Genomic DNA, 27,517 nt, shown 5'->3' with positions numbered 1-27,517 from the left:
TCTCCAACAGTGGAGATTACATTTTAACATGAGATTTGGAGGGGGCAAATATTTAAACTATAGCATATGTCATCGTTGGTGAAATGTCCATTTAAGTCTTTTGCCTATTTTATTTATATATTATTTATTATTATTATTATATTATTATTATTATTATTATTATTATTATTATTATTATTTCAGATGGAGTTTCACTCTTCTTGCCCAGGCTGGAGTGCAATGGTGCAATCTCGGTTCACTTCAACCTCTGCCTCCCGGGTTCAAGTGATTCTCCTGCTTCAGCCTCCCAAGTAGCTGGGATTACAGGCACACACCACCACACCTTGCTAATTTTTTGTAGTTTTAATAGAGACAGGGTTTCACCATGTCGGTCAGGCTGGTCTTGAACTCCTGACCTCAGGTGATCAGCCTGCCTCGGCTTCCCAAAGTGGTGGGATTGCAGGCGTGAGCCACCACTCCCACTTTTGCTCATCTTAAAATTGGATTATTTGATTTTTTGTTGTTGAGTTGTAGCATTTTTTGGTATACTCCGAATATTTACTCTTCATTGCCAAGTTTGATGTCATGAATAATTTCCCCTATGTTTTCTTCTAGGAGTTTCATAGTTTTGTGGCTCACATTTGGGCAATTAGTTCTCCATGCCCTTTTAAAGTTATTTCTGTGGATAGATGATAGAAGAGATATATAGGTATCGCCATAGAAAATATTTTTATGTAGTTCTGTTATATGCATTTTATTGCTATGGTTTTGTTTAACCTAATACATACTGTTCTGATGCTGGCTTTTTTTTACATTTTATAAGTCTTTTTCATTATTTTTAATTGCTGCTTAGTATTCTACGGTAATGATCCACCACATTTTATTTTGTCTTTTCCCTTTTAATGGTACTTGTGTCGCTGGTTGTTAAAGGAACATTTCCTAATTTGGAGGAATTTCTTTTTTTTTAATTATACTTTAAGTTCTAGGGTACATGTGCACAACGTGCAGGTTTGTTACATATGTATACATGTGCCATGTTGGTTTGCTGCACCCATCAACTCGTCATTTACATTAGGTATTTCTCCTAATGCTCTCCCTCACCCAGCCCCCTCCCCCCAACAGGCCCAGTGTGTGATGTTCCCCTCCCTGTGTCCATGTGTTCTCATTGTTCAACTCCCACTTATGAGTAAGAACATGCAGTGTTTGATTTTCTGTACTTGGGAGATTTTGCTGAGAATGATGGTTTCCAGCGTCATCCATGTCCCTGCAAAGGACATGAACTCATCCTTTTTTATGGCTGCATAGTATTCCATGGTATATATGTGCCACATTTTCTTTATCCAGTCTATTATTGATGGACATTTGGGTTAGATCCAAGTCTTTGCTATTCTGAATAGTGCCGCAATAAACATACGTGTGCACGTGTCTTTATAGTAGCCATTCTAACAGGCGTGAGATGGTATCTCATTGTGGTTTTGATTTGCATTACTGTTTACTAATGAAATTGTGTAGAACTGCTGGACAAAAACCGTGTCCCTATGCTGGCTGTGTATTATTCCATCCAGAAGTGATTTGAGCCTCAGCATTAGGGTGACCCCCACCCAGCCTTTGGTTAGGACATGGAGCCTGATGATGTCACATACATACATTCATTATGCTAATTTGCAAAGTCTCTGGTACTGATGTAGTAGCTGCACAGGGGCGTGTAGATTTCTGAATATACTGCCTCCCCGGGGGCCCTTCCCAGAGAGAAAGCCAGAGTGGACACCTGCTGGACCCCTGAATAGGAGTATAGATTGCCAACAGTGTGGCTTAAACTAGTTGAACCAACATGTTGATGTCACACTTGTGTCAACATAAAAAAAAAAGAGAGAGAGACGGGGAGACAAATCTTTAAGTAAAATAGTTTTACTTGGGAATAATACACAAGAAGTAGGATTGCAATCCCACAATATAAATATGGACCAGGGTGGCCTTTTTGTTTTGGAGAACAGAGGAAAAAGCTAGGGATTTTTTAGAGAAAGAGGCTGTTATGCAAGTTGTTTTGAAGGAAAGTTCAATGCAATTTGTTTTATGAAAGTTATGCAAGTTTTTTTGAAAGAAAGTTTAATGGCTGTGATCCCACAGCCGAAAGCTCACACCTGTAATCCCAGCAATTTGGGAGGCTGAGGCAGGAGGATCACCTGACATCAGGAGTTTGAGACTAGCCTGGCCAACATAGTGAAACTCCATCTCTACTAAAAATACAAAAAATTAGCCAGGCATGGTGGCAGTTGCCTTTAATCCCAGCTACTTGGGAGGCTGGGGCAGGAGGATCACTTGAACCCGGGAGGTGGAAGTTGCAGTGAGCCGAGATTGCGCCATTGTCCTCCAGCCTGGGCAACAAGAGCAAAACTCCATTAAAAAAAAGAAAGAAAAGAAAAGAGAAGAAAAGAGAAAAGAAAAGAAAAGAAAGACGGAAGGAAGGAAGGAAGGAAGGAGAGAGAGAGAGAGAAAGAAAGAAAGAAAGAAAGAAAGAAAGAAAGAAAGAAAGAAAGAAAGAAAGAGAGAGAAAGAAGGAAAGAAAAAAAGTTTATTGGTGCTGGAAGCATCTTACAAGACCTGGCGAGTTCTGACTGGCAAGTGTCAGTAGTTGTTAGGTAGGACTGGGAATCTTGGAATTATGGTCAGGTTCCTGCAGTTTTGGATTGGGTTTGTGAGACACTGTGCCAGGCAAGTGTTTTTGCATAACTGGCTCGCTCTCCCTGTGCTTCTAGCTGTCCTTGTGTGGCCCATGTGATAAGCTGCAGTTTGGAAACATTTCTTGTGATAGTTCCTGTTAGCAGGCAAACAGGAGAGCCTCATGTTGCGTGAGAGCCCTCCCTTTATAGCCTTGCTGGCTCTGTCTGCTGAGGTTTGACCCAAGTGACTCCATTTTGAATCTTAAACTTGCACACTACTCACGTGGAAGATTTAAATGTACATTTCAGGACCTGGTGCTTTCTCTTCCGCATATTCTCAGAACAGCTGCAGAGTGAACTTTGATCTTACTTCTCTTGACTTCATTATGTGTAGAGCACACTCCCATACCTGAATTAAATGACAAAGCATTTTATATTAACTGACAATGACTGATGCCGTGGGCAAATCCTATTTCTATAAATAACTGAATTTTCCTCTGGACTGCGCATGAGGGGAGAAAGATGTCTGCAGTTTCGGTTTCCTGGAAAACGAAACCTATCTCATTTGTTGCCTGTGTCAAGGGGCTGTGCCTCAGTCGGGGTGGAGCTGCTTAAAAGGCCTGGAATCAGCCCTTTGGGAACACATCCAAGCTTAAGACCGTGGGGTCAGCTTCACATTCTCAGGAACTCTCCTCTGGGTAAGACTGGGAAGGTGGGCAGGAGCTACCCTTCCCGTGGCCCTGAACCTTGGGTGGGCTGTGGGCTCAGGGAGCGGAGGGGAGGCCTTGAGCGTCCACTCTCTGCCCGGTCTTTTTGTTCTCATCAGGGAGCCTTGGATGGGAAGGGACTCGAGCCCCACTTGTCCCTGGACTCTGGAATTTAAGGACAATTAGCTTTGTCCTTGCCCAGGTTTTCCTCAGGCCTTGAGGGCGGCTTGGGGTAAAGTGGGCAAGGGGAAGAGATAGGTGTTAGGAGAAACCAAGTCGAAGCCATTGCAAGTCCATGCCTGGGTGGGGTGTTGCTGCCCTATGGAAAGCTTCTGACCTGGAGCAAATCACTGAGCCAGATCACATTCCCTCATCTGTAATATGCGGAGGAGGAGGGTCCCATCTTTTTCACGTTAGTGAGGAGATTACACAAGAGCAGGCGCCTCACCTGCCGTATATGCCTTAAAAAGGCGATTGGTTCTGATTTCCTAATTTTGGTGCCTTTTCAATTGCTCTGTGGAGAGATAAGGGAGTCCTGGAAGTGTCTAAGACATTGGCACTGGGACTTTCAGGAGAAAGAAAGCAGCCCCCCTGGGGAAATAAAGTCCCTCAGGGCCCTGACCTAACACAGGTCCTTCGGTAGCCCCAACTCCCCAACATCCCTCCCTCCCTCACCCCAGGATCCTTTCCAGGCCTGCTGCCCCACAAGCTCAGAGCCGCCTCCCTAGCCCCCTGGAGCCCGTCACATTTTTCAGGAAGTTGGAAGCAAGCCAGGTTGTGTGCCCATCCCGTCCTCAGAGCTCCTGCCCTTTGGCAGGTCTGGCTGAAGTTGAGGACCTCTTACTCTCTAGGCCACGGCATTAACCTGAGCAGGCATGGTGGCCTCTGCTCTCACCTCATCAGCAGTGACCAGTGTGGCCAAAGTGGCCAGGGTGGCCTCTGGCTGTGCCGCAGTTTTGCCCGTGGGTGAGTGTTCCTGGGAGGGGCTGGTGCTGGGGGCAAGGAGGTGGCTGGGGAGGGTGGGGGTCCTGTCCGGGGACCTGTGGGAGAGAAAATGGGGGGACATCCGCAGCCTTGCTGCCCTGCCCTGTCCTCTCACAGCAGGTGTCCACCCTGACTTTCCATCTGGGAGGGGGCCTGGGGCAGGCAGACTCTGGCCAGGTGCCCAGCCCTGGGTGTCCCGCAGGTCCCCTCCCCTTTGGGCCCGGGCCTCCTCCTGCCTAGCTGGAAAGAGTCTATCTACCACTGAGTCCCACTCTCTTCAGCTCTCCCTTCCCCCGGACTCACCATCAGAATTCATCTCCTTTAGGAGTTTACCTTGTCAATAGGGCCCCTGTGTCCTGTGGGATCTCACATCCAGAGTATCGATTTTGACAAAATTCTTCAGCTCACTTTTTTCATTAGTTTCTGGGAGATCTCTCTCTGGTTTTATTTATTCTCCTTTTTCTTCCTTTTCACCCTCGATTCCCCTCCCTCAAACTCAACCTTCCTAATATATTTAATGCGTGTCTGTTTTTCATATGGATTTTTGCAGAATGGGTATTGTATTTTGTTTGCGTGCATTTTAACTGACATGCAGGACGGTGTGCTGTAGATCCCATTCTATTGCTTTTTTCCACACTGAGAACCATATTCTTGAGCTCCATCAGTGTCATTCGGTGAGCATCTAATCCTGGCTTCTACCTGCTGACAAGTGCTCCTCTGCGTGTATCCACTGCCCTTTACCTTTCTGTCTCCCTGGACTGCCCTTTACCTTTCTGTCTCCCTGGGTGGACATCCAGGGGTTCCCCCAACTCAACCAGCACAAATGGCACAGGCTTGAATGGGGGCACAGGGCCCCTGACTCCTACCCTGACTTCTGACCCCTGCCGCAACCTCTAACCTCTGTTTGAGCCTGCACTCACCCTTTGCTGACTCTGTCATCCTCAGCTGCCCTGAGCCCCAACATCTCTCTCCTCAAACCCTTGCTGGGGGCACTGGAGGTTAGCTCCTTCATGCTGGGGACCCTCACTGGCACCCTGTTTTGCAACTTGGAGGTAACTGGCCCTCGGCAACACACACCACTCTTTGGGCTCCCAACTCAGTACAGAGAAGTGTACTGTGATGAGCAAGTGAGGACCTGGGCCACACCCAGCAGTCCTTTCTGTTTGTCAGAAATGCAGATGACTTCTCAGTTTAAGATCAAGCAATTCATAAAATTAAAATAATAACAGCTCAACTTAAGCAAGCGCTTTTATGTTCTAGTCACTTACCCTAGCACTTGAGGTTTGTCAATTTAATTCTCGTAACAACCCCAGAGGAAGATAAGAAGATAATATCGTCCCTTATTTACCAACTGGGACAATTTACTGTTGTCCAAGTGCTCTGGGCAGGACAGAAGGGTGTGGGTGTGCTGCTTCCAAGCTTGGAACAGGAGGTAGAACAATGAACAATGATAGGAAGTATTAATAGGCCAGGCACGGTGGCTCACACCTGCAATCTCAGCACTTTGGGAGGCCAAGGAGGGTGGATCACTTGAGGTCAGGAGTTTGAGACCAGCCTGGCCAACATGATAAAACCTTGTATCTACCAAAAATACAAATATTAGCCAGGCATGGTGTTGCATGCCTGTAATCCTAGCTACTTGGGAGGCTGAGTCAGGAGAATCGCTTGAATCCAGGAGGCAGAGGTTGCATTGAGCCAAGATTGTGCCACTGCACTCCAGGCTGGGTGACAGAGCAAGATTCTGTCTCAAAAAAAAAAAAAAAAAAGAAAAGAAAAAAAGAAAGAAATATTAATAGAAGTGGGAGAAGGTTGGAGGGAGGTCTCAGGGTAGGGCAGGTTCTGAATGGCACAAAATACTGGCCAGGCTACTCTGCCCTATGAATGCCCATCAGCTGAGCCTAACAGGCAGGCCCCCAGACACACAGCAGCCAGTTCCTGAGGGCTTTTGTGTGTCAGGGTCCAGGTCTGCTAGGCTGCCAGCCAACTTGACATCACCTCTCTTGCCTGCCAATAAAACTGAACCTTCTAACCAGGTTATCGATTCCTGAGTTCCTGGGCTCATAACCCTTCCAGGTGGCCTTTCTGGTCACTCAGGGGTGGGCCTTCATACCTGTGTCTTTTTACTTCCTCCACCATCACCCTAAGGCCTCTCCCTGGGAGCTGGCTGAGCTCACTCCTGCACATCTGGCTATCTTTAGAACTCCTGGTCTCAAATTGCAGTTCTGACCCCTCTGGCTGCTGGGGAACAGAACCTCTGCCTGCTCCCCAGGGGCTCACCGTGTGGGGGAGCAAACCATGTATATCCAGTGCTGTGAGGGGCTCCAGTCATGGAGGAGCAAGGATGAGTTCTGCCTGGAAGAATCTGGGAAGGCTTCCTGGAGGAGGGAACAATGGCATGAACCTTGAAGAGTCAGAAGCTTTCAATTCATTCCATTCAAGCATTACTCTCACGTGGCATTCAAGCATTCTATAGTGCTTGCCGTGACTCAGGCACACAGTGCAAAAGGAAGCACATCTTTCTCTACCATGAGGACTCATTACTATCTGAAGAGCTTTTTCTGGACTATAGGAGAAAGTCATGGTATCCCTCACTAATAAACACTGACCCTGCTTCAGATGAGCTAACAGCCCTGCTCAGAAAGCATGACACCCATCGTGTTCACTTCTCCCTGCCCCAGTCAAACCGCCAAGCCCTAGATTTCATTGCCAAGTATCCTGTATTTACTGGGAATGGACATCACAGTGGCATGCCTTCCTAGCCACATCTATAAGGTTTTGTTCATTTTCATTCTGCTTTTTGTTTGAACTAAACCTGCCTCGGGAGGCAGAAAAGAAAAGATAACGTCTGATTTCCCCCGATCAACCAACCAACCAACTAGGTCAGGGCCACGTAAATTTCATTCAGGACAAGCGCTGGGGTCAAACCCCCCAGTGATCCTCAGCCTTCTCCGGAAATTCCACTTCCTGAAATGAAGCAAAGAGCGGTAGACAGGAGTCATCCCTTCTTGTGGCCCCCAAACTGGGGCAGCCCCCTCCCTCCCCCTAGATGGGCAATCGGCTTAGAAAGTGGAAGGGAGGCCAGTGTGGATCTACTCACAGAATGTTCTTTTGGTTTCCACCCAGGATTGCTACAGTTGTGATTGGAGGAGGTGAGTCTGTGGGGAAGGGGCTCAAGTAACCACCTGCCCCTAGGGAGGTGGACTTGGGGAGCAGCTGGCCTTGTCCATGCCAAGGTTTCCCTCACATGGGTGGTCACGGGAGGAGGTGGGATGAGGGGCTAAGTATGAAACAAGGAGCTCGAAATATAGCACTGGAAGCTGGAAGCAGGGGGCTTGGAGACTGGGAGCTGGAGCGTGTGTGGGCAGGGTGTGGCAGCAGCCGGGCAGAGGCCATTTCCCCTTTGCAGAACGTTCACCGTGTGACCCTGAGCATGTCTTTGAACTCCTCTGAGATCCTGTTTCCTCTCCAGAGAAAGGGCTGGTAATGCCCATTCAGGGTTATGGTCAGGATTGCATAGGGTGAAACAATAGAGATTGAACACAGCAGACATGAAAGAGATGCCAGGGCTCAGCTCCCTTTGGTTTAGTTGCTTCCGATGTGCTCTGTGGCAACACCATGGAGCCCTAGAGCTGTCTCTTTGAGTCGCTCTGAATGTGCCTCTTACATAATCTCCTGGGCAAGATCTGCTCCTCTAATGAGATTTGCTCCCCAGCAAACATAAGACACTTGCCAACCACTCCCCTGGTCCACCATTTGGCCAAGGCAGACACTGAGGCTCCGAGGACAAGTGGCTTTCCCAAGGAAGGTCCTGCTGTCTAGAAGAGCTTGGCCCAGAGCCCTGCGCCCAGTGAAACCACTAGCTTTTCCCTCTACTTTCCCTGCCTGGCTGTGCTCCCCTTGATTCATGCCTATTGGCCGTGCTCATAGTCTCTCCCAAGCTCAGAGTTCACCTCTTTCTCCAGATCCCCTGAGGTCCCCAAGCCTGACGCAGTGTATCTGGGGGGTCCCTTCTGAGCCCACGCACCGACCCAGCTCCTCTTCTCTGCAGTTGTGGCTGTGGAGGCTGTGCCCATGCTGCTCAGTGCCATGGGCTTCACTGCAGCGGGAATCGCCTCGTCCTCCATAGCAGCCAAGATGATGTCTGCGGCGGCCATTGCCAATGGGGGTGGAGTCGCCTCGGGCAGCCTTGTGGCTACTCTGCAGTCACTGGGTGAGTATCCTGGCAGGGCTTGCTGGGGAGGGCGATGAGGAGGGCAAGAGCCTCCAAGGACCCAGTCCCAATCTCAATCCTATGAGCCTCAATATCTCTGTTCCTCTGTCTGTCTCTACACATTCTCTCAGGGTTTCTCTGAGGGAGATGGAGGAGGGAGGGAAGGAGCCCAAGCCAGGAACAGTGGACTCAGAAAGACTCAGCCCGAAGCAGATTTGCTGGGTTACCTGGGGCGTCCCCTCCCCTCTGGGGTGCAGCCTCCTTCCCTGAAGAGCGACGCTGCTTCTAGCTCTGGAGTTTACCCTGGGAGTTCATGCCCGCAGCAGCCTCTCCCCAAACAAAGACCCCGAGGGTACTGGGAAACAGAGGGGAACTGGGTGGGGTCTCTAAGCCTCAGCCCCTCGTGAGGGTCGCTGGAGTCTCTGACCGCACAGTCCTGCCCACAGAGCTTCCCCGGCAGGCATGTCCCACTCTGTTCACCCTCTGCTTCTTCCCAGGAGCAACTGGACTCTCCGGGTTGACCAAATTCATCCTGGGCTCCGCTGGGTCTGCCATTGCGGCCCGCATTGCGAGGTTCTACTAGCTCCCTACCCCTTGTCCTGCAGAGAAGAGAACCGTGTCAGGGGAGAAGGCACCCAGCCATCCTGACCCAGCGAGGAGCCAACTATCCCAAATATACCTGGGGTGAAATATACCAACTTCTGCACCCCCAGAGGAAAATAAGAAATAAAGATGAATTGTTGCAACTCTTCCCAGAATCTCTTCTCCCTGGCTGTGGGGCAGGCCCAGCATACTTGGGGTGGGGAGGGGGCACGTTAGGCTCAGGAGTATCAGGAAATGCATTCATAGGTTGTTTTGCTCCTTCTTTCCACACCCTCTATGAGCACATGCTGTGGTCCAGGCACTGGGCTGGGCCCCAGGGAACAGAGGGGACACAGCTCGGTCCCCTCGGTCCCCTCAATCCCCACAGCCAGCAACACTCACGGTCTGCTGAAGGGATGGACCCACAGGCAGATGGCCATGGGGACAGACCTCTGATAAGTGCTATGCCAGAGGCCAGCCCATGGCTCTGGGGGCCAGAGGCATGTTGAGGAAGGGGAGTGTGGATTTTATCCTGAGGACTTCGGAGAGGCACTGAAGGGTTTCAACAGGCCGGTGACCACGGACACTACAACCCCACGCACCCCGCCCTGGGGAGGGGTCATGTTAGGCTCAATTCTCTTTCCCCACACCGTCATCACAAAAACTTGGGATGTGATGAACCGAAATGAATCTAAATTTGAAGACAAGCTGTCCCCTCCCCTGCTACGACTCCGTATATAACCCTGGGCAGGTCACCTCCTCTCTGAACCTGTTTGCCCCTCTGTAAATGGGGAGTTGAACTAAATGACCTTCAAGATCCCAGCCAGGGTTTGTGTTTGGCTCAGTTCATGTGGCTCAGGTTTGTGTTTGGCCATAGTGTCTGTGATCACTGCAAACAGAGTAAGTCCCTGTCTCAAAAAAGTAAAAAAAAAAAAGGAAATTATCCGGGTGGCTCTGATCCAATTACATGAGCCCCTTGAAAGCAGAGAAGCAAAGAGAAGCAAAACTGTGAGTCTAGTGCTATAGACATTTCAAAAACTTGAACAACTCATCCATGTCTCTTAACTGGGTCGATGAAGCATGGTGTATTGCTTCACTGCAACTTAATTGTTTATTGTAACTTAATTCCAGCCATAGGAATTAAGCTTCTCAAGATATTCTTTTAATACGTGATTCTTTTCCCCCACCTTCCCCTTTCTTTGATGCCTTGGGGAATCTGAAAAAAGCCGTGAAACTTCTCCCCACAAAATGTACACATTCCCCAAATAATACCCTCAATGTCAGGGCTTTCATTAGAACATCAGAAGACCCTCATTGGAATGAAAGGTACAACCCCCCGCGTTAACTAGAAATGCAAGCCCTTCCGAAAGGAAAGCACTTGGGTCTGACCTGGGTCTGGAAGGATGGAGGAGCCTGCATCCCAGCTGAAGCCCAGTAAATGGTCCTGCAAGGCAGGTCACCCTGGAGCACCCATTATTCTAGGTGTGAGTCCTGACCTCCTCCCTCGTCCCCCTCATGAAGATGAGGCCTCCCGGTTCCCAGAGGACCTGTTTCCATTCTGGCACCGAGCCCCTCACCCCCACCTCGGTTTTGTGGCTCTCACCCCAACCTCGGTTTTGTGGCTCTCATGTGGTTGTTTATCTCTAAACCCTCAACTTCGACCTTTGTAGCAGGCAGAATTCTAAGAATGGTGACCAATAACCTCCCTAGTATAATCCCCTCCTCTGGGTGTTGGTGGAGCTTCTGAGCACGTTGAGCTATCACTCCTGTGATTTTGTTACGTTAATGGCACAAAGGAGATTATCGGCCAGGCAAGGTGGCTCATGCCTTCAATCTCAGCACTTTGGGAGACCAGAGGGATTCCTTGAACCCAGGGATTTGAGACCGGCCTGGGCAACATGATGAAACTTCATCTCTACAAAAAAACCCACAAAAATTTAGCCAGGCATGGCGGGGCACACTTGTTGTCCCAACTACTCAGGAGTCAGACGTGGGAGGATCACTTGAGCCCGGGAGGTTGAGGCTGCAGTGAGCCATGATTGTGCCACTGCACTACAGCCTGGGCAGACAGAGTGCAACCCTGTCTTAAAAAAAAAAAAAAGAAAGAAAAGAAAAGAAAAGAAAAAAAGAAAGGAAATTATCCGGGTGACTCTGATCCAATTACACGAACCCTTTGAAAGCAGAGAGTTTTCTCTGCTCACAGCAGAAAAGGAAGTCAGAGATTTGAAGCATGCAGGGGATTTGATGTCTGTCTCTGGCTTTGTGGATAGGGATGCCATGAGCCAGGGAATGCAGGTGGCTATTAAGTGCTAAAAGCTGTCTCCAGCTGCCAGCCCACAAGAAAATGGGGGCCTTAGTCCTACAATGGCAAATAACTGAATTCTGTGAATAATCTGAAGGAGCTTGGAAGCCAATTCTTACCAGAGCCTCAAGATGAGAGCCCGGGCTGGCTGAAACCTTCCATTTCTGCCTTGTGGGGCCATAAGCGGAGAACTCAGAACTTCTGACCTGCAGAACTATAAGATAGTAATGGGTGTCATTTAAAGCCAACTAAGTTTGTGGTAATTTATTACACAGTAGTAGAGAATGTATGCAGCCTGGATACCCTGTCTCCCTTCACTAGGCTGAGGCTTGTTCACTTAGGAGCTGGCTGAACTGACTCTGGCAGCCCCAGGATTCCTGACACTCCTGGCCCCAGATCGCCCCTGGGACACCAGGTTCTACTCCTGTGGGATGCCAGAAGAATCTGCCTGTCCTCAGGCCTGCAGTGTTAGGGAAGCCAGGCACATCCACATCTAACTGTGCTGTGGCACACAGTGGCTCAGCAGGCTGAATAGAGATGCAGAGAATTCTCATTGCAGGGATCGAGAATGGCTTCCTGTCGAGACCGGTGTCTTTACCAGAGAGGCAGAGGCTGCTAGTAGTCACCAAATGCCTGTTCTTTCCCTCTAGATGATAGGAGAGAGCCCTGGCTTTGGCTAGGCACATGATCCCCAGGGAAGAACTGTATTCCCAAACCCTCTTGCAGTTAGATGCACTCATCTGGGTATGCAGTTAAAGAGATTGGATGGGCCCACCTTTGCCCCTTTGTCCTTTCCCATGGGCTCTGCTGCAGGTGGGATAGTGAGCATCTTACACCCATAGTTGAGAACAACACCTTACAGAAGGCAGAGCAACAAGACTGCAGGAGCCTGGGTCTCCCAGAGCAGAGCTACCACCCTGGCTGGTACTTCCAGATTAAAGAGAAGAAACTTCTCTTGTGTAAGCCAAGAGGGTCTCTTACTGCAAACAAACATACATTCTATTGCACACAGTAGGGAATCTTTTGATTGCAAGCAATGGAAGAATTAACCCAATAAAGAGAGTTGCTTCCATCTCTGTTCCATCTCAAAACACGACTAAAATAACAGTCAAGGATTAAAGAAAAGCCTAAGCCCACAAGGACAAAGAAAAGAAAAAAGGAGATGACTCCACAGAAGTCGCACCTGCTTTCTCTAAACCCACCAATTAGAGCCCGAACCCCGCAAAGAAAACCTACTTGGGTAACGCCCTGGACCCCCATAAAGGCCCACAGCCAGAAATGACATGGAGAAGTGGTTCCACTTAGCAGCCCCAAGAAAGCTGGATATTAAGTTGTCAGTAAAGAGAGCAGAAAGAGTCAGCTTTGCCTTGTAGGACCCTGAAGGCTCAGCCACTGGAGTAGCATGGGCTTTCGAGGTGGGCATGAAGGTAGATTGACAGCAGGAGGGCTGGCTGGAAGTCTGCTTAAGAAGCAGGAAAACCCCAGGAGTCCCCCTCCAGTAGACCACTGGAGAGTTATCTTTGGAGAGGTTGAGTCTCTGGACTAGCGGCCACCAGCGTGACTAAGGGCAGGAGCTTCACACTAAAAATGAAAGCTTCCATACTAAGTGTTAAGTCTCTCAATCTTCTTTATCAGTAGACACCTAGAACACTAGAAGGCAGGCTATGACATTCAGGATGGAAGTGCAGTGAATTCTTACACTTTTATGTTGCCTTGTCCTCCATTCTGAATCTAACTTGGACTTTCTCATACCAGAAGTAGGGTTTCGTCACCCTTGGCACAGTTTCCAATTCTTTGCTGCCTTCCAGTCTCTCAAGAGGGTCGATCCATATATCTGCCTTATAAACTTCCTTGTGGTGACCACCTCCTTATGGGACACCTAGATACCACCTACTTGATTCACCACTCAATCACAGTGTGACTCCACAGAAGTCACACCTGCATGCTCTAAACCCACCAATTAGAACCCCCAAGGGAAACCTGCTTGGGTAATGCCCTGGACCTCATAAAAGCCCACATGTCCCTCGCCCCCTCTCTCTGGCTCTCACCTGCTGTTTGAGCACATATGTCCTGCTGTTTGAGCACATATGTCCTGGAGGGCGCCCTGTTCCCATTGGCCCTGGGTGGCACTCTGCCCTCTTCTCTCTGGGACCTGTAAGCAATAAACTGTTTCTGTTATTTCATGCATTTTGTTGAGTTGCCTCCTCTGAGTCTCATCTGACTGATACACATAAACCTGACTCCTCTCCTAGAGTGTGACTATCTTGGTAGGAATAAACTGGACACAAGTCAGACAATAGCCACAAGAGCATGTGCCAGTATAAACAAGTTTCCTGTGACAAGACTGCCTGGTCATGGGTTGAACATTTAGGCCTTAGGCTGTCCTCCAGGACAAAGAATAAAGAAGTTTCCTGTGCTTTTATATTGTAAACATCCAAGACCAAATTTCTAGAGCCCCATCAGCACAGGGCTAGAGTTTATAGCCACTCTCCAGAGAGAGTGAGAGAGAATGAGAGGGGAAAAAAAAGCAAAAAATGTGTGTGTGGGTTTAGGGGGAGATTCTTCCCAGGCATTTTACCAGCCCAGGAAATGAAATGCTCACGTTCTGACACTCTGGGAAGAAACTGGCCATTGAAAGCCTGGGTCAGATCACAGTACAGTCCTCAGGTTGATGAGAACAGTCCCTGTGGCCAAGCCTGCCATTGGATATCTACAAAGGCTCAGATATGACAGGGAAGCAGGTGTGAGCCCCTCATGTCTCTGATCCTCTCCCTCCTATCACCCCCAGCTGCAGCCTATCCAGGAGCACTCACCCTCTGACAGCTGTGAAGCTTCAACACTGGCTTTCCCACCCACCAGGAGCCTCAAGGGACCCAAAGGAGACTGGAGTGGCTGCTCTGAGTTTGTGGAAAACAGTGGGCACAGAAAGGAGTTATGAGCTGCGAGGACTGCAATGAGCCCAAGTGGGAGATGGCTGGAGTGCTGTGACTTCCAAAGCACCTGGACTGGGGAAGGGAGGAAAAGAGCTTCTATGTCCTGCTACTCTGCCCTCTGTTCTCCTGAGTCCCCATACCAACCTCTGGGTCATCTATGGGACACCCTAAATAGCCGCAGGGCAGTCCTAAAAGTGCTGGAACAAGAAGATCAACAAGAAGATCAAAACAAATAACACTTACATACACGCACCATGGTCAAGTCACTGCCCATGTCTCATTACATAAAATCCGCACGCCATTCCAAGAAAGGTGACGCTCCTGGTTCTATCTTACAGACGTTGTTAGAAGAACTTTTAAGAAGTTGATCCAGAGAACCCAACTCCTGCTGCTATTAAAGATGGGCATCTTTCCATGGCTGAAAATGATCAACTTTGCAGGTTATTTCCAGTAGATCTGCAGCCTGAATCTGGTTGCCTGCCCACTAGCTCTCTCCAGCTGCCTCCTTGAGCAACCAGCCTGCACTCAGGGAGGTAAATTTACTTTTACAATGAATCAAACAATTTCAGATTGATGAAGAGGTCTGGGGTGGGAGTGGGGGCAGAGTAGTTCAATAATTTTAACCATTTTGGGACCAGCCTCAGCCAAACTCTCTTGAGTGTCTTTGGTAACAGGGATTTACTAGTGGAAAAGATAACTGAGAAGAAACATTTAAAATTGAAATTGAACCAGGCTTTCCCTTGACAAATTGCAAAGACCTAGGGATCAATCACTGGTTTGAGTGATTTACCCCATTGCCCCATGCCTTGGCGCATGGCACTGCCCAGGGTAGCCCAGCTGGGGACCAGCCCCAAAGTTGAGCTGTATCCTCTTTTAAGATTCTGACAGGTCAGGGGCTACCTGTAGTGCTGAGCAGGTGAATCATTGCACAGAGATGGCAAAGCCACCTGTCTGAGCTTTATCCCAAGGGAAGGAGATGGATAAGACCTGAACACAGCCAGATTTCAGGAGCAATATGATAGAGTGCTGTGGCTATCTTAGGCTCAGGCCTATGGGCTCCTGAGTGGGGACAGAGAAGAGAGTGGGAAGCAGCCTTACGCTGAGACTCCAAGACGAGATGTTATGTTTCGGCTGTGTCCCCACCCAAATCTCATCTTGAATTGTAGCTCCCATAATCCCCATGTGTTGTAGGAGGGACCCAGTGGGAGGTAACTGAATCATGGGGGCTGTGCTGTGCTGTTCTCATGATAGTGAATAAGTCTCATGAGATCGGATGGTTTTATAAAAGGCAGTTCCCCTGCACACGCTCTCTTGCCTGCTGCCATGTAAGATGTACCTTTGGTCCTCCTTAGCTTTCCGCCATGATTGTGAGGCCTCCCCAGCCATGTGCAACTGTGAGTTCATTAAGCCCCCCCTTTTATTTTTATAAATTACCCAGTCTTGCGTATGTCTTTATTAGCAGCATGAGAACAGACTAATACACAAGGATTTGAGTGCAAGTGGCTTATTTGGGAGGTGATCCCAGGAAACACCAACAGGGGAATGGGGAGGTGAGCAATAGAAGGGACAGCAGCCCAGAAAGGGTCGATTAATGAGTGACTTTGCAATGTAGGCCACTGAGGCTCAATCCCGGTGGGGACCACTAGAGGCAACATGGAACAGGCAAGAGTTGTCCCACCTGTAGGGTGTTAATCGCCCGACTCTCATCCATCATTGGCTGAGGTCTATTCTGGATCAATGCGTGGACACTTTCAGCCTGTCTTGTGGGCCTCATGAGTGGGACCCTGGGAGGGAGGGTCAAAGGTGTTGGATGTAGGGAGCAGTAGGCAGGAACTAGAAGACAGAGTGTAGTGGGTAGGGGCAACAGTACAGACAGGACAAATGATATTCATGCTGGGAAATGTGTATGTCTTTTCTTCTGGCTAGGCCTTTCCCTGGGGGTTGAGTCAATCCAAGCAGGAGTCGAGCTGGACTTGGGTTTTGTAGTTGCCCTATGCTATGGTTTGAATGTTTGTCCCAACTCACGCCGACATTTAATTGCCATTGTAACAGTATTAAGAAAGAGGACCTTTAAGAGGTAAGCCACAAGGGCTCCACCCGCATGGGTGAGATTAATGCCATTATAAAAGGGTGAGTTTGGCCCACTTTTTCTCTTTCTCATCTTCCCACTTTCCATCATGTGATGATGCAGCAAGAAGGCCCTCAAACATTCTGGTACCTTGATATTGGACATCCCAGCTTCCAGAACTGTGAGCCAGTACATTTCAATTAGTTATAAATTAACCAGTCTGTGGTTTTCTCTTACAGCGGCACAGACTAAGACACTGTGGTTGCTGTGAGTGTGCCACTGGCTTCAGATCAGTGTTACCCTGTGCTTAGGGCGGAGGCTGGCCTGCAGAGGAGTTTGCTCAGTGTCTTTCAGCTTCTGCACTGTGCCTGAGCCCTTGGATATGGTCTCTGTACATCTGCCCCATCCCCAGTGGTAGACATCTGTTTGCTTGTTATTTGCTAGCCTGGTTGGATGGGAGAAGTTGGATTCTCTATGATCCTCAGCCAGCCTCAGTCTAGGCAGGTCCTGTATGTTTGGGGCTTAGGGGTGGCATTTTCTTAAGATCCCTGCCCCTCTCCTAAGGGTAGCAGGTCTCCAGGTCTGGGCTCAGGATGGTTTCTTGCTCTTCCCCAAGGGCGGAGGGTTTTACTTTTTCTTCTCCTTCTGCAATTGTCTTTGCATGAGCTTTGGAAGCTACAGGTTTGGCTGTCTTTCCCCCGTGGCTTAAGGTTCTTGTGCCCTTCTTCTAGAAGAGAAGGAAAGTGGAGGTAATTTGATGCCCTTCCTGCTCCCTTCCTCCAGTCTTGCCCCTCCCAGGGAAGCTTTCTCCAGGACCCTGCAGGGACCCAGTCCACAGGGAAAAGGGTCTGCAGGTTGGTAGGACCCATGCTGTCTCTGTGGCTTCTGAAGGTCCTATGCACTCACGTGAGTCTTAGGTGGCCTTTAGCAATCACTTAAGACTTTTAGCTGATTCCTTACTCGCTTGTGCAGTGGACCCCAAGGGGCTCAGTGATTCAGAGTTCTGTCTCTCCTTGGAGGCACCTGACTGTCCTGAGAGTTCAGGCCATCTGGTACCCCTGCAACCTCAGCTGTCCTAGGGGTTCAAGGAAAGTAATGATTTTGTAGACTGGCTTTTTTTTTTTTTTTTTTTTGAGAAAGGGTCTTGCTCTGTTGCCCAAGCTGGAGTGCAGTGTGCAATCTCGGCTCATGGCAACCTCCATCTCCCTGGCTCAAGAGATCCTCCCATCTCAGCCTCCCAAGGAGCTGGGACCCAGGCATGTGCCAATGCACCCAGCTAATTTCTGTATATTTTGTATAGATGGAATTTTGCCATGTTGCCCAGGCCGGAACTCCTGGACTCAAGTGATCCACCCTCCTTGGCCTCCCAAAGTTCTGAGATTACAGGTATAAACCACTGTACCTGGCCAGCTCTTCCTTCTTGATAGGTTACCAAGTAGTCTATAAGATGCCTTGTGTGCACCCAGAAGGCTGCCTTAAGACCATCTGTTAGAGTGTGGGCAGAAATTTTAGAACTTGTATTTCTACTTATACCTCATTCTTTGAAACACCTCCAGGGAATGAGGCTTCTCTGGCAGGAAGTGAGACTTCACCCTAGCAGTGAATGGAGCATCAGGGGACACCCAAAAATGCCTGTCACCAGGGTAGGAGCTGTGAATACCCACGAAGTTCCTCCTTGGGGAACAAGGGAATCAAAAAAAGTCTAACTTATAAATGTAGTCATCTCCCATCCTATGTTATTTCTCTTTTTTAAAAAAAAATTATTTTAATTTTAAATTATTTATTATTTTTCAGTTTTCCAGAGGCTGAAGCTAAGAAATTCTCTCCTGTCCTTTAGGTCTTAGGCAAAGCGTCTTTGTTTCAGAGGCCTTCTTTGACCATCCCATCTAAGGAGGGCCTCTGTTATTCTCACATGATGACATTCATCACACAGCCCGGCTTAATGGTGGTGGGAGCCAAGGGTTAGAATAATTAAGGGAAAAGTTTCCATCCCTGTTATATCTGGGTCTCCAGACAGGGAGGCTGGAGCTGTCTCATGGGTTATGGGCAGCAGCCCTCAGTGGTGACGGCTTCTGAGGGGCCAGGAACATGGCGGGAAGGAGCAAGATGCTGAGACCTCCAGATGAGACAGAAGTAGACAGATGCCCCTTCTGCTCTGTTCTCTGTGTAGTTGATGCTGATCTGTTGGAGGAGAGGAGAGGCAGCCTTCTCAGTCACCCCTTCATACCTGAGCCCTTGGGGAAAAGGCCCCAGCTTTTGTTCCTGGACACTTGGCCTCTCTTTCCTAGGTTCAGCTGTGCAGGCTGTCCTTGGGAGGAAGATGGAGACCAGGGTGCTCCCCTTGTGGAGTCTGGGCTGCCGTTGTCCTCTGGGGGGCTCAGAGCCTAGGTCTCTGTCCCACAAAATAGAGGGGAGTTTCAGGAGCAGCAGACATGAATGTGCCTCAGCATAAGGAACCTAAAATGTATGGGGGCAGAAGGACAGCTGGGGGTCATCCAGACCAGACTTGCTTCCCTGTAAAACCTCCAGGCTTCGGAGTTCCCTCCTGCCTCTGTTGCTCTCCATGGCTGCCTAGAGGTCCCCTTCCTCTCGCTGGCTTCTGGGAGGTATTGCCTTCCACCCACGCTGCCATGGAAATGCCTAGTTACAGCTCCCTCTCCAGTTCTCTCACTGAGCAGCTGGGACTTACTTCCTCCTGGGACACCTTTCCCTTTGCCTCCCTCCTCCTCTGTCAGACTTCCAGTCACCGTTCAAGGCCCAAGCCTTTTGCCTCCTCTTCCAGGAAGCCTCCCCAGATGTGAGAATAGATCTCTGCCTCCTCTGTGCTCCCTGCTTGTGGCTGGTGTCCATCACTGCACTGAACATAATGCTCTGTGTCACTTTTGTTTGGGTAAGTGCCCAGTTTCTCCTGACATCATAGTCTCCTGGGGGTCCGTGTGAACTCCTCCCATCCACTGTAGCACCCGTCGCATGAACAAAGACTGGAGTCTTTAGGTGACTGATATAGTTTGGATGTTTGTACCCTCCAAGTCTCATGTTAAAATGTGATTCCCGTGTTGGAAGTGGGGCCTAGTGGCAGGTGTTTGGGTCATGGAAGCGGATCCCTCATGAATGACTCCATCTCCTCCCCACAGTAAGGAGCGTTTTCACTCTATTTGTTCACAAGAGAGCTGGCTACTTAAAAGAGCCTGGCATCTCTCTTGCTCCCTCTCTCGCCACATGACACACCTGCTCCTCCTTCCCCTTGTGCAATTGTAAGCTTCCTGAGGCTTTCACCAGAAATAAATGCCGGCTTGTACAGACCATGCTTCTTGTACAGTCTGCAGAACTGTGGGCCCAAATAGACCTCTTTTCTTTATAAATGACCCAGCTTCAGATATTCCTTTATTGCTACCCAAAACAGACTAACACAGTGAGGGTGTGGTCAGGGTTCCAGGTCCTCATGCATGAACTCAGCCTCTCCTTCAGTTTTCCAGACACAGTTTGCTGACCATTCCTGACTCAGCCTCCTCCCCTCAGAGTGCCTAGAGCCTGAATGTAACACTGGACACATTGTCTTTTCCTGCTGGCTTGCTTATCAGCCTTCTGACAAGACTTTGGGGTTGGGCAAGGGAAGGATGGTGTCCTGCTCATTCTGGGTATCTAGTGCCATTAATGAAGAACAGAGGGCTCTACAGTCAGTGGTTCCTGAAGTGCCCTGGCTACCCCTCACCCCTGCCTCCCAACAGGAGCCTGTGACAATGCCAACATTGAATAAGGGGGAAACTGAGGCCCAGAAAAGGCCCATGAATGGCCCTGGGTCACACAGCCCATCCCCGTAAGGCTGCGACCAATGAAAGCCTTCTGCCTACTGATTATCTGCATGGCCAACCACCTCCCTCTGCCCCTCCATGACAAGGCAGTCTAGGAGAGGGGGAGAACTGGAAACCTCCAGCTCAGAACTCCAACCAGAGCTCCAAGAAGCAAAGACAGGGAGATGCATCTGCATGTGACCTTTATTCCTCATGTTTCTCTGACTTGAGTGGGGATTTTGGAGGTTCACCTTGGGGTACATTTTCTCTTGCCTCATCTCCTTTAGCCTTGGGTTCAGCTGGGAGAGAAGAAGAAGGTGAATTCCCCAAGCAGGCCCCCAACACTGACCCAACAGAGGCCAGGAGGATGTTGGATGATGTAGAGAGTCCGGCTGCCCCTGTGGAGGAGACAGAGAATGAGCACAGGGGTCGGGCAGTGGCCCAGAAATCCCACCCGGATCCCTCCTCCAGGTCCTGAAAATCCCAGGGCTCTGCCTTGGGTAGAAGCCGCTAGAGGCAACTAAAAGACAGCTCAGGGGTGAATTCACGGAAACTGAGACACAGAGGGAGAGTCATCCACAGACAGACCCTAAGAGCTACAGGGCCCCTCACTTTACACAGGAGGCCACTGAGGCCCAGAGAGGGCAGGGGACCTTGCCTAGGTCACCCAGGTGTCAGAGCCCAGGCATCGCTCTTGGCCTAGGTTCCTTTCCTCTTCTCCCTACCCAGCACCCCATCACCCCTCCACTCCCACCCCAAACCTCACTCAGAAGGAGCCAGAAGAGGGGACAGTGAGGGAGAGACTGAAGACCCAGGAAGCTGAGGGTCACGGAACTGCAGGGTGAGAAGAGCTTCCCTCGGGCTCAGCCTCAGGGCTGGATCTTCTCGCAGCTCTGGTGGTCCTGTCTGGGACACTTACCCACGGACTGCAGAGTGGCCACCAGGCTCCCCGCAGAAACCCCACCCCCGTTGGCAATGGCTGCTGCGGACATCATCTTGGCTGCTATGGAGGACGCGGCGATTCCTGCCCCAGTGAAGCCCATGGCACTGAGCACCACGGGCACAGCCCCCACTGCCAGGGCTGTGGGGAAAGAGAAGCTGAGTGCAGCGGTGGGCTCAGGAGAAGGGATCCTTCCCCCCGCCCCCGCTTAGGAATTCTTTGAGTTTCTGGGGACTGTCAGCTTGAGCAATAGAGAGGTGGCAGCTTAGGGGTCTTCTGGTGAAGAAAAGGTGGAGTGTGGAGCCAGGTGAAGCAAAGATGTCATAGAAGGACCAGGCACAGCTCTGGTTTGTCTCTAACTTGCTGTGTGATGCTGAGGAAGTCAATACCCTTCATTGGGTCTCACGTTTGTGTGTGTGTGTGTGTGTGTGTGTCCACTCATAAATGTGAAATAAGCCATGTGGAGTTTAGCTGCAAACCCTCTTTCAAACCATCTTCCTCCTATGCTTATTCGACATAAGGACTGGAGGAGAAGCTGGGGCAGGAATGGGAGTGAGCTTTTCCCTGGAGTATTTTGATGCCGCTCTCGGCCCCTATGGCTCACTCAGGCTCCTCAGGCAGCTTCGGAAGTGGAAGGTGAGAGGATGAGAGCCAGCCCAGCGCCTCATCTCTGCGTTCTCCCAGCACCCCGGGACCAGGCTAGGTGAGGGCCTGGAGACAGGCGATCCGGGTAACTTACCTCCTCCCACTGCAGCAGCAGCTGCCCGTTCTAGAGAGAGAGTGCCAGGGGAAGGCAGAGGGAGAGGGGAAAGGGGAGAAAGAGGAGAGAGAGGGGGAGAAAGGGAGGGAGGGGGAGGGAAGAAGGGAGGGGGAGGGAAGCAAGGAGCGGAGGGAGGAAGGGAAGGGGAGGGAGGAAGGGAAGGGGAGGGAGGAAGGAGGGAGGAAGGGAAGGGGAGGGAGGAAGGGAAGGGGAGGGAGGAAGGGAGGGAGAGGGAGTCAGTAGGTCAGCCGGTTGATGAAGTCAGGGAATGAAGCTATTCCCTGTCCCTTCCTGGGCTGGGGTAGGGGAAGCCTGCTCCCAGCCCAGCCCGCCAGCCCCCTGGGGAAGCAAGACTCACTCATCATTGTGAGGCCGTCCGGGTCCCAACTTGGCCCAGGAAATGACAGCGTTCTTGGGGTGTTACTTCCCCCTCCATCCAATAGCGACGCGCCCACTCTGGCAGCCCTAGAGAGACGCAGGCCCCGCCCCCCACCCCACCCCGCTCGCCCGGGCGCCTTCGCGACTCCCCGGCTCGCCTGTCCCGGCTTGACGGATCTACCGAAGAGAAAAGCGCCGGAAAGAACCTGGAAGCCATAGCAAGTGAGCCCTGCTTCCAAACTGCTGTAGCACTGCCCCCCACTCCAACCCCGCCAATAACAGAAGAGCTGTTTGCTGCAAAAACCAAAACCAAAAACAACACGACAACAACAAACAAACAAAATGCAAGGAGAAAAACGATGTTTAATTTAATAAACGATGTTTAACTTCCAGAGAAACCCTAATATAAATACATTCTGTCACGTTTCCTCCCAGCCTATGTCTCCCCCGAATATGTAAACACCACCTCCACCACCGGCCAAGTTCCCATCACACTCTGCTTTGCAAATTACTCACTTTAGTTAATCAACCATTTAGATTTCCCCAGGCTGCTTAATATTCTTCAACAAGATTTTTAAAAAGTCAAGTTTATTAAGGTGTATGTAATTTACACAAAGTAGAATTCACCCTTTTAGTGTACACTTCTGTGAGTCTGGGCGACTTTGACAGCTCTGATTCAGACCATTTTTTTACATGCCCCGCCCCCTCCTCCATCAATTCTCTCATGCGCTTTTGGAGTCACCCCCGTCCTGCTCCTGGCAACCATCCCCGCCCATTTGCCTTTTCCAGAACTTCAATATGATATTTAATTGTCATTAAATATTCCATCCCCGTGGGTTCAACGTATCAGCCCTCCCTTTTAAGGGTTTAAAGTCTAATTTTTGCTCTGATAAGTTATTTTTGCATGAAGCGCTAACATTATGGGGCACAAGTGTTTTCTGTATATTCCTAGAGGTGGAACTGCTGGGTCAGAAACTGTGCATTTTTTACAGCACCTGATACCTATGTTGTTATGTTGGCATCCAAAAATATTGTCATCAGTTTACATTTTCCCAGAAGTATGTGACAGAATCTATTTTTATTCTACTCCTCACTAACAATTAGCTTTGTCGTTAAGAAGCAATAACACAAAAACCCTTTGTTGATTTAATAGGTGACTTATTTTAATAGACTTTTCTTTTCACCGTTAGTGAGACTAAACTATTTTTAAGTTTATTAGCTTCAGGTACTCCTTATTTTGTGAGTTATCTTCTCATATTCTTGGACCCTTGTTCTACTGAAGTATTTTTTTCCTTATTGATATATAGGAATTAATGATATATTAATTATCTTCATTCTCATAGATGTTGCAATTTTTTATTTATACTTCATTCCTGCCTTTTTGGTGTTTTTTTGTTTTAAATAGAAAAGTGTTTAATATTTATGCAAACTTACCAATATTTTAGTTTATTATTTTTGTCTTTAGAAAAGGCCATTTCTACTAGCTATTCAATACGCTGTCACTTGTATTTTCTTTAGATTATTCTGGGGTTTGCTATTTAAGATTTACTTTAATCCATGTGGAATTTAGATTGGTACATATAGTGTTTTATGCATCCATATATGTCTTAGCCAGTTGTTCCACTACCATTATTAAATCATCTTACATTTCACCTTTGATTTGATATTCCATCTTTATATTCAAAACTCATTAGCTAGTATATATACCAGTATGTCTGTTTGGATATTTTCTGTTCTGTTCCAAAAAGCTATCTCTTCTGGCAACAATATCACACTGTTTCAATCTTATAAATTTATTATCTGATTTAAAATCTGACTGTGCACAGCAGTATTGTTAATCCAGGGCTACACATTTTTGTGAAGATTAAAAATGCTCTCTACTATCCTGAAATGAAATTCATAGATAACATCCTCTATTATATTTACACACAAGGTATTGCCCAAACAAAAGAGAAATACAAGAAAATTATTTGTAATAAAATAGTGTATATTTCAATATGTACATGCTCAAGCACTATTACACCAAAAGGTATAATGAAAGAATGAGTTGTTTGCAACCATATAAGTTTGGATTTAAGATGATACAATATTCAATGGTAAATTCTTAATTTCTTTTTTCTTGAGATGGAGTCTTGCTCTGTCACCCAGGCTGAAGTGCAGTGGCGTGATCTTGGCTCACTGCAACCTCCGCCTCCCAGGTTCAAGCGATTCTCTTGCCTCAGCCTCCCGAGTAGCTGGGATTACAAGTGCACGTCACCATGCCCGGCTAATTTTTGTATTTTTAGTAGAGACGGAGTTTCACCATGTTGGCCAGGCTGGTTTCGAACTCCTGACCTCATCATCCGCCCTCCTCAGCCTCCCAAAGTGCTGGGATTACAGGCGTGAGCCACCGCGCCCGGCCAATGCTTACTTTTTTATATTTGATGTTTCAAAACAAGGACCTAAGAAACGTATCTATATATTTGTATACATATATCTACATCTAATCACCCTGAATGAGGGAGCTGCAAATACAGGCTGAAGTACATTGCTGCCGGTGACATGATTTTCTGAAATGGTGAATAACTCTTGGTAAAGTTCAGAACAAATCAAAGTACAATTTCTCCCTGATTTACAAGATAACAAAATTCCTAAAAATTCAATCTATATTAAAACTATGTCAAAAACACGTAAAGCATGTTTAAGTTCTAGGCCTAAATAATTATGAGCTTTTTGCTTGTATGAAGAGATCTTTGACATTTATACAGGGTAACTTTTAGCTGTGCAGGATTGTCTTACCTATTTCATTTGTCAGCCCCTTGTCCCCATTCAAGAGCTAAATACAAGCATCCCCTCGCCAATTGCTAATAAAAGCACACCATCAAATTTCCAAAATGCCCCCTAGGGGGCAGTACCATCCTGTTAAAAACTACTGCCTTGCCTACTGCCTTAGTATTAATGGTTAAAAACTACTGCCTGCTAAAAACTACTGCCTTTGTTAAAAACCTAGAAGTGTTTATAATTACTTATGGAGAAAATAAAACAAAATAAACAAAACCAATGGCATTAACATTTTTGGCATTAGTTTTAGGACTAATTTGTGCATATTGAGTATTTAACGTGTGTATAAGAACTTGGCGTATGGGGCAGATTACTTATAATTCCAATTTTAATGATGTACTTCCATAAGAGACTTAATCTTATGATTATAAAGTTGAAAGGTATTCTACTTTAAAAACAATTTTGTTAACAAATATTGTTTAAGAAAACTTAACACTCAAAATTATGTTTATTTTATTAAATTTATAAAATTCATCTGTGTTCATGGGAAGTCTTTGCTTGTTAGAGACATATGCAGTGTTTAAAAAGAAAATTGACAATGTTTATATATTTATACACACACACACACACACACACACGCACACACAAGGAAACTAGATTATGTTAATATACATGTAACCTAAAATATTTTGGAGAATTTGCTCAACTAAATTGTAAAAGTCCCCTTAGATGTATAAATAGAATATTAGGATTTTAATTAAAGCTAAGAACTTAAGGATTACAAGATTTTTAATTTATTTCAGTAAATTGAATATTAATCTAAAAACCCAAATAGCCTTTAGTGTTTATCAAAGCTGCTTTCAAGGATAACCCAAAATTCAAGGGTGTACCAGCCGCCTTTTTTTCTTTTTCTTTTTTTTTTTGCGGGGGGACAGAGTCTTACTCTGTTGCCCAGAGTGGAGTGCAGTGGCACGATCTTGGCTCACTGCAACCTCTGCCTCCCGGGTTCAAGTAATTCTCCTGCCTCAGCCTCCTGAGTAGCTGGGATTACAGGCATGTGCCACCATGCCCAGCTAATTTTTGTATTTTTAGTAGAGACGAGGTTTTACCACGTTGGCCAGGCTGGTCTCGAACTCCTAACCTCAAGTGATCTGCCCGCCTTGGCTTCCCAAAATGCTAGGATTATAGGCGTGAGCCACCGAGCCCGGCCTCCAGCTGCCCTCTAACACACCCTGAGTAGTGCCAACTGGACCTTTTCTGACTTCCTGGAATATGCAAATAAAGACTGTAAGCCTCAAGCAAACGCAAAAAAAAAAGCACTTAAACCTAAAGGAAAACATTTTTAATTATCTGAGCACAATAAAATTAAGAGTCTCTGTTCAACAAAAGGCACCATGACAAGAATAAAAAGTCGTGCCACATAGTGGGAGAAAATACTTGCCATACACATAACGGACAAAGAATTGATATTCTGAATATATCAATGTCACCTTGATACCAAAACCTGACAAAGGCATTAAAAAAGAACTACAGAAAAATATCCCTTACAAACATACATGCAAATATCCTGAACAAAATACTAGCAAATCAAATCTATAAATATATAAAAGAGACTTACGTCATGACCTCGTGAGGTTAATATAAGGTGAGTTCGACATTTGAAAATCAGTTAATTTACCCCATATACAGAATAAGGGGAAAATATTGTATGTGCATATCAATACTTGCTTTGATTAAAAATTCTGAGCAATTTAGGAATAAAGGGAACTTCCTCAATCTTCTAAAGTTTTCTATAGAAAAAAGCAACAAATATCGTGCTTAGTGCTGCTGTATTGAATGCATTCTACTTCAGATTGGAAGCAGACAAGGACATCCACTTTCACCACTTCGATTTAATATCATGATGGAAGCCTTAACCAGTGTAATGAAGAAGGGAAGAAAGAAGAAAAAAAAGAAAGGTATCAATATTGGAAAGAAAGATGTAAAACTTTTTTTATTCATGTACCCCATTGTTGTTTATGTAGAAAGTACTAAGGAATCTACAAACAACTGCTAGACCTAAGTGAATTTAACAATATTGTAAATATCAATTGCATTTATAAATATCAGCCACACAAGTTAAAACGAAACATCAATAGCATCCAACTGTTTTCAAATGACACAATAGCATCCAAACTGAAATATTTAGGAATAAATTATGAAAACACATGCAGGACATATAGATTGAAACTACAAATATTGCTGAGAGAAATTCAAGTGGACCTAAAAAAAAAGATAAATTATATTCATGGATTGGGAGACTGAATTTTAAGATGTATTAAGTTGTTAATACATCACAAACTGGTCTATAGATTCAAAGAAATCCCAATAGAAATTCCAGCAGGCTTTAATTTTTTGTGTGAAATTGACATGATGTTTCTGAAATATATATGGAAATGCAAAGGACATAGAATACCCTTTTTT

The 27,517-nt window shown here is 47.4% G+C and overlaps 2 protein-coding genes and 1 long non-coding RNA gene across 7 annotated transcripts in view; 2 read left to right on the top strand and 1 right to left on the bottom strand.

Moving 5' to 3' along the window:
* LOC116485169 (interferon alpha-inducible protein 27, mitochondrial) overlaps positions 1 to 19,974 on the top strand; it is a 39,625-nt gene extending 19,651 nt beyond the window's left edge. The window contains exons 2-7 of one of the 5 annotated variants that reach the window (XR_009210286.1): positions 4,198 to 4,312; positions 7,450 to 7,479; positions 8,379 to 8,540; positions 14,213 to 14,890; positions 19,208 to 19,315; positions 19,894 to 19,974. Coding sequence is in view for 3 of the 5 variants with exons in the window: in XM_032180505.2 (XP_032036396.1) it covers positions 4,222 to 4,312; positions 7,450 to 7,479; positions 8,379 to 8,540; positions 9,038 to 9,123 (369 nt within the window). In the remaining 2 variants the exon portion in view is untranslated. Of the gene's footprint in view, positions 1 to 3,248; positions 3,338 to 4,197; positions 4,313 to 7,449; positions 7,480 to 8,378; positions 8,541 to 9,037; positions 9,337 to 14,212; positions 14,891 to 17,725; positions 19,843 to 19,893 lie in introns of those variants that run through there. The other 4 variants (XR_009210285.1, XM_032180503.2, XM_058429551.1 and 1 more) reach the window with 4 other exon arrangements.
* Positions 19,975 to 20,402: 428 nt separating this feature from the next.
* On the bottom strand, positions 20,403 to 22,360 carry IFI27L2 (interferon alpha inducible protein 27 like 2). Its single transcript, XM_032180509.2, has 4 exons — positions 22,275 to 22,360; positions 21,896 to 21,925; positions 21,136 to 21,297; positions 20,403 to 20,614 (listed from the first exon to the last, which is right to left on the bottom strand). Exons 1-4 carry the CDS (start codon positions 22,279 to 22,281, stop codon positions 20,421 to 20,423), a joined length of 393 nt encoding a protein of 130 aa, XP_032036400.1. The 5' UTR covers positions 22,282 to 22,360; the 3' UTR covers positions 20,403 to 20,420.
* On the top strand, positions 21,680 to 23,946 carry LOC131381500 (uncharacterized). The gene is made up of 2 exons (XR_009210287.1): positions 21,680 to 21,792; positions 22,360 to 23,946. It is a non-coding gene; the product is annotated as an uncharacterized LOC131381500 (long non-coding RNA).
* The last annotated feature ends 3,571 nt before the right edge of the window (positions 23,947 to 27,517 follow it).

This window comes from Hylobates moloch, unplaced genomic scaffold, assembly GCF_009828535.3.
Source record: "Hylobates moloch isolate HMO894 unplaced genomic scaffold, HMol_V3 SCAFFOLD_16, whole genome shotgun sequence".
Classification (NCBI taxonomy): Eukaryota; Metazoa; Chordata; class Mammalia; order Primates; family Hylobatidae; genus Hylobates; species Hylobates moloch.
The sequence above is the reverse complement of the archived record's forward strand: the minus strand, read 5'-3'. Positions and strand labels throughout refer to the sequence as shown.